General features: G+C 39.8%; 1 protein-coding gene across 1 annotated transcript in view; it reads right to left on the bottom strand.

Moving 5' to 3' along the window:
• Positions 1-5067: 5067 nt before the first annotated feature.
• Positions 5068-6000, bottom strand: part of NEIL3 (nei like DNA glycosylase 3) — a 48959-nt gene continuing 48026 nt past the window's right edge. Inside the window, exon 11 of the mRNA XM_056855064.1 lies at positions 5068-5332. Within this exon, the coding sequence (XP_056711042.1) occupies positions 5150-5332 (183 nt within the window). The 3' untranslated portion in view covers positions 5068-5149. The remainder of the gene's footprint in view (positions 5333-6000) is intronic.

The following is a 6000-nucleotide window of genomic DNA, read 5'->3' as shown; positions in this document are numbered from 1 at the left end:
TCTTTGTAATATTGGATATGCCATTAAAGGTTTATTGATTGATTGCTTAGGACTATTAAAAAGAAAATCAAATCCTTGCTTCAAAAAGGCCTTGGCTCGGTCTCTCTTTTGAAGAAGCTTACCTCCTTTAAAAGGTTGGAGAAAATTTCCAACCAGTCAGCGGGGTGGACCCAACCATCCTTCAAGTAGCTTCTTCTAACCTAAAGAGCCTTCCTCCAACTTAAGTGGCTCTTCTTCCAACTGAAAAACCACTCAAGTTGGAAGAAGGCTTCTGTGGCTGCCATTGGGTGAGGGAGAGAAGTGTGTTTGGGTGGGGGGTCTCTGAGGCAACTGCCCACTGGACTGGAGAATGTCCAATCCCCCACTCTGGCCTTTGCTTTGGGTTCTTTAAACTCCAGTCTTCCACAATCAAAATAAAAAGGGGGACACAAGCTTTGATGAAAGGATTGGTAGCATGTACGCTATGCGCTCCCTCAAGGTCTCTTATTTGGAAACCTGCTAGACCACGGCTGTAATTATTTACAAGGTAAGCAGAAATCATTTTTGGTAGATATTTGAAGAGACAGACAAGACACAGAGGGAGATGAGCAACAAATGTTTATTTAACAGAAAATATTTAATAGGGTAAATGTTTTTGTGTGGATTGCTTCAATCTATAAAATGAAACTGGCTCTCAACTTCACCTCCTTAGGTTACATACAATCTTTTCCCCGACAAGAGTATTTATTTATTTATATTGTTTATAGTCCACCTTTCTCAAGGGACTCAAGGTGGATTACTGAGTCAGTACAATCAACAAAATAAAACATTCAATAAACAATGATCAGGATTTTAGAAGTCTGGAACCTCCAGAACGAACTGAAACATAGCATTGGTATTAACATGACACATTAAGTAGTGCAGAAATACATTAACGGGATCCTACTTATAATGCATGATACACAGCAGTATAGACCACAGTCCCTAATCATTTATCCAAGTTTGTGAACCATTTTGGGCAGTGTACCCTATTATACAAACCCTGTCATTTTGCAAACTGAAAAACTGAATTATACAAGGATCGGTTCAAAGTCCCGAAGGAGAGGCAGGACTCGAGGATGGTTGCCACAGCTTCCAACTGGAGCTGAAAGGAAAGATGGAGTATATATATTTTAATAGGCAACTCGACAAATAAAATTTGCTCAGTGACATGGTAGGACCCACCCCAGTGTTTCCAAGAATGGCTTTCCATTTGGAGATCACCTTTGCTGCAAAATTTGATTGCATGACAAATCAAACGTATTGTTTCACTTCTCTCTCTGCGCAGTGCCAGAGTGCACCAAAGCTCACAGGTTGCGCTGCCTTGGGCAGCAGCAGATCACCATGGCAATTGCCTCATGCCCCTCTGTTGGGATACGCAGGTCTCAGCATCCAATTATGAAAGAGTCGACTGCTTCTGTGTTAGTATGTAGCCAACAGGGCATCCAGTGAAGCAGTTGATTCCAAAAAGAGGGAGTTTAACTGACATTGTGCCATATCTAGGTTCAGCTGATGTTGCTGTAGTTAATTTAGCTTTTCAATAGTGTAGGACTTATACCTAGTTTGTTAGTTAAGGAATAAATCTTTACATTTAAGCTAACATTAGCATCTGTTATTATTTACTCTGCTAAATGTAATGTATAATATCCAGCACCCTTCCCCCGAGCCTTCATTACTAGGTCCTTCTTGGGGCGGAGCCTGAGGAGGGCAGAGTTTGGGGAGCGATTTCAATGCCATAGAGTCCAATTGCCAAAGCGGCCATTTTCTCCAGGGGAACTGATCTCTATCAGCTGGAGATCAGTTGTAATAGCAGGAGATCTCCTGCTGGTATCTGGAGGTTTAGAAAAACAGTACAGGAAACTGTATATATACAAAGTGCAAATATTTATAAGCTACTGAGGTGAAACATGCACCATATACGTGACATATACACAACACAATTATATACAATATGTACAGTTCACACAAAAAATGTAGAGAAATTTCCAAAGGTCTCAACTGAGTACCAAAAATATATAGAGGAAGTTCCAAAGGTCTCAACTGAGTACCAAATGAATGCTAATATTGTAACCCTTGTGTAAAGTTCATATAGAGCCACAATCATCGATGGATACGGCCGTTTCAGATCCACAGCAGTGAAGAAAGATTTCCACTGCTGTGGATCTGAAACGGCCGTATCCATCGATGATTGTGGCTCTATATGAACTTTACACAAGGGTTACAATATTAGCATTCATTTGGTACTCAGTTGAGACCTTTGGAACTTCCTCTATATATTTTTGGTACTCAGTTGAGACCTTTGGAAATTTCTCTACATTTTTTGTGTGAACTGTACATATTGTATATAATTGTGTTGTGTATATGTCACGTATATGGTGCATGTTTCACCTCAGTAGCTTATAAATATTTGCACTTTGTATATATAGTTTCCTGTACTGTTTTTCTAAACCTTTTGGTACGAGTACAGAGGTGCCGTTTTTCTCCCTGGTACCTGGAGGTTGGCAACCCTATTTCTTGCACATAAACACACATGACCGGAGTGGGTTGAATCCACCCACCTCCCCCACGCCTTACTCAGTCTCACCCAATTTTCACCCTTACTACAGCCCCAACCCACATGGGTTTTTTTCCATGCAGGTCCCATGATCCCCAACATAACTGTGCTGGAGGACGAAGGAGGCCACCTCCTTTTTTGCAGCAGCAGCAAAGGTGGTTGGATCTGAAGTGACCGAAGGGTTCATTCAGCCAAACACATATGAAATGTTTCAGACGGTAAAGTAAAATACAGTCTCCTATGCTTATTCAAATGTTGAGTTTCAGGCAGGGTTCTGGGGAAAGAAAAATCTCATGAAAGGAGCAGAAGGCCAAAGGAATGGAATGGAACGCCTATGCACAGAAATTCAGAGAAACCATTGTGGATTAGAGTCAGAGGAATTCACTCCAACCGCCATTTTAAAACAGGGAAAATCAGCTTATGAAATAAAACGCCTCCATGAAACACAGATGGCAGTACTCAGACTTAGGTTATTCTAGATTTCAGCATTCAGCTTTCACATTACCTTGTTTTTCTTGCATATGTCCCCAAACAGAATCAAATTTACAGCTGTTGGAATAATTGGTTTCAGAGAGAATTGCGTGCATTTTGCTTCATAATACGTGCGCTTAGGATTGCTATATTTTTGCTCCAACAGATACTCTGTCTTTAATCACTACACGACATAGCGTGGAAAGGAAGTTCTGGGGAAAGGCTACACCCATTGAATTTCTGCTTTAAAAAAAAAAAGGTGGCATGTCTAAATACAGAATACTTGTGTTTGGAGGACACTTGTCAGTAGTAGACACAAAGATTGTCAGCTGAGGCCTTGTTGGCAGTCAGTTTTACTGTGAGTCAGTCAATAACAATTTAAGGCATATGGAATACACACACACTGACTTCTGCACTGAAAACATCTGAGACTACATAGAGGTGTATTATTACTGTACTAAAACTATACTGCTTTGGGAAAGAGTTGCGTTATTTCCTGCAACTTAGCACATCAGCAGGGGAATCTTCACTGTTATTCTTGTTTTACAGAGGCTGACAATAAAGGTTTACAAGATCTCAAGGTAGAACTTGGATTTAATACTAAGTCTCCAAGTCCAACATTCTGTGCAGCAAGACACACTACCTTTTTGGAAACAAGTGCTTTCAAAATGGTGTAGTGGAAGGAAAGTGAAAAAATATCTTTCACAAGGTACAGGAAATGCACCCTCAAAGGATCCCTCAGGTAGTTCAATGTGTTTCCTCCCCCCCCCCATATGTGGTGGCACTATTTAAAGAGCTTTAAAGGTCACATCTGCAAACAGTTATACCAGCCCATACTTCAAGATAGTCTCAACTGCTTCAAAATTACTTCTAGGCACTTAAAGAATAAACAGTGCTTCACAAGAGTTCAAGCACTATAACAATTAACTGCTATAACTGACCTAGTAAGGGGAGAAGTTGATTCTAACAGATGCTGAGAATAGCAATATACTGGATAAGTAGCTACAAGAAACCAAGGTAGCTGGGGAGACCAGTATCCAGAGTATTCAATCTTGACTTAAGCAGCAAGAGGAAAAGTAGCCCGGTGGAACTAAATTGCATTTTAAGAACTGAAAACACACTGAATACATGCTGCTTTTATGAGTTACAAACAAACAATAGTATGAAATTCCTTTACAACCACACCACAATGTGGATTCTACACAATAAATAAATGGAAGCACTTCAGCCTGATTCTATGAAGCGTTAAGCAGACCTAAGTTGAATAACAGTTGTAGATTCAATTATCTGTTATCTTGAAACTGAACATTTTGTCTCAGTTTAGGTTCCAACATGAAAAAGTACTCCACGGGCAAAAACGCATGGTCGCTTTATCCTCCTTTAATCCCTGTTTTAGCCAGGATCGAACGCACATTAGGCGAAACGCATGCATTCCATCCTGGCTGAATCCTGGCTGAAACAGGGATTAAAGGAGGATAAAGCGACCATGCATTTTCGCCCAAAGACAAGGCTGAAACCAAGGCTACAGGGCCGCCTTTAGGTCTATCATGGATGGTGGAACTTGTTAAATGCACGAGAATTTTTTTAGCCTTTAGATCCAACAACAAGCTTTTAAGGACAGCTTGCTATGAACAAAGTTTCATCAATACTAAAAACGTTTATTGGGCATATTAATCTTTCATAACGGAGTGCCAAATGTATTAAAATCTATTCATCTTAAATGCATCGAGTCACGTTATGTTTTCCATAAAAGTTTTATTAGAATATGAAAGAAGTATTGAAGGACAAATGACACAGATAAACTCTTAACTAAAATATACATGTTTACTGACAAATGGCAGTACACTGCAAGATAACTGCCTCAAGTACACACACACACAATGCATTCAGAGAGTTTCTACAATTAAAACAAACAAGTAGTAATGAACAGAAAATAGCACAAACAGAAGTTGGGATGGAAGAAATAATGTTCAAATATATAATCTAGATAGATTTGTAATCAGAAAGTGTAACTTGATCATAACTCTCCTAAAACGACTCCTAGAGAAGTGTAGAATACATAGTTTGAGAAGATTAACGTCAAATGGTGTATTGGAGATGAATAGCTCAGCATCCTGGGATAATCTTCATTCCTGGACCATTTTCTGCCCACTGAAAGAAGTCACACTGTTTATCCTTCCCAAGAGAGCACACAAAGAAATTCTTTCCATTATTAGGGCCAATCTTCAACACTGTCCTCATAATGCAGCGCTTCCCATGATTGCAGAAGGGAAAATGCAGGTCTGCCCACTGTGGAGAGAAATCATTTTCCCTTTAACACCAGATGCTGTAGCCAAATTTCTCCTTTAGACTGGTGGAAGCAAGCTTGCCTTTAATGCTGACAGGTAGGTGGCAACCAGTAATAATCAAAATAAACCACCCCCCTTCAAAATGGTTTGTTTCAATGTCTGACCTCTACTGGTTTGACTTTGTGGAAGGACAGTTTTTGCTAATCTCATTCGACTCCGGAGATGATATAGGTTCCACTTATTCATAGTTCATGGCTCTAAACAAAATACTTTACTAAGAATGACAAAACTTTCATGTGGCTTCCCTTTCAGTCTGAAGGTCAAATGATACTGTTTTACTTACTATACTGCATGGAAAGGACCACCATCAAAGCTGAGTGAATTGGAAACAAACACTTAAAGGAAACTATCCCCGCATCTTGCCTCATTCATCACATGTTTAGTCAGAAGCTGCTAATACTACACTTCGTTTATGTGTTTTTAATAACTGTACTAATGGGCAGAAAGCTGTATGTTGATATCCAAGTTGCACCTTCTTAATTTCTGCCTGATGAAACAATTAATGGTATAGAGTCTGTGCAGACAAAGAAAGAGATGAGAGCCAAACAATGATGTGGGAATATAGCCCTCTCTCCAGCCAGCTACTAAGCTGTTGTGGATGGGCAAGTT

Source organism: Euleptes europaea, chromosome 9 (genome assembly GCF_029931775.1).
Source record: "Euleptes europaea isolate rEulEur1 chromosome 9, rEulEur1.hap1, whole genome shotgun sequence".
NCBI lineage: Eukaryota > Metazoa > Chordata > Lepidosauria > Squamata > Sphaerodactylidae > Euleptes > Euleptes europaea.
Note: the sequence above shows the minus strand (reverse complement) of the source record. Positions and strands in the feature narration are given on the sequence as shown.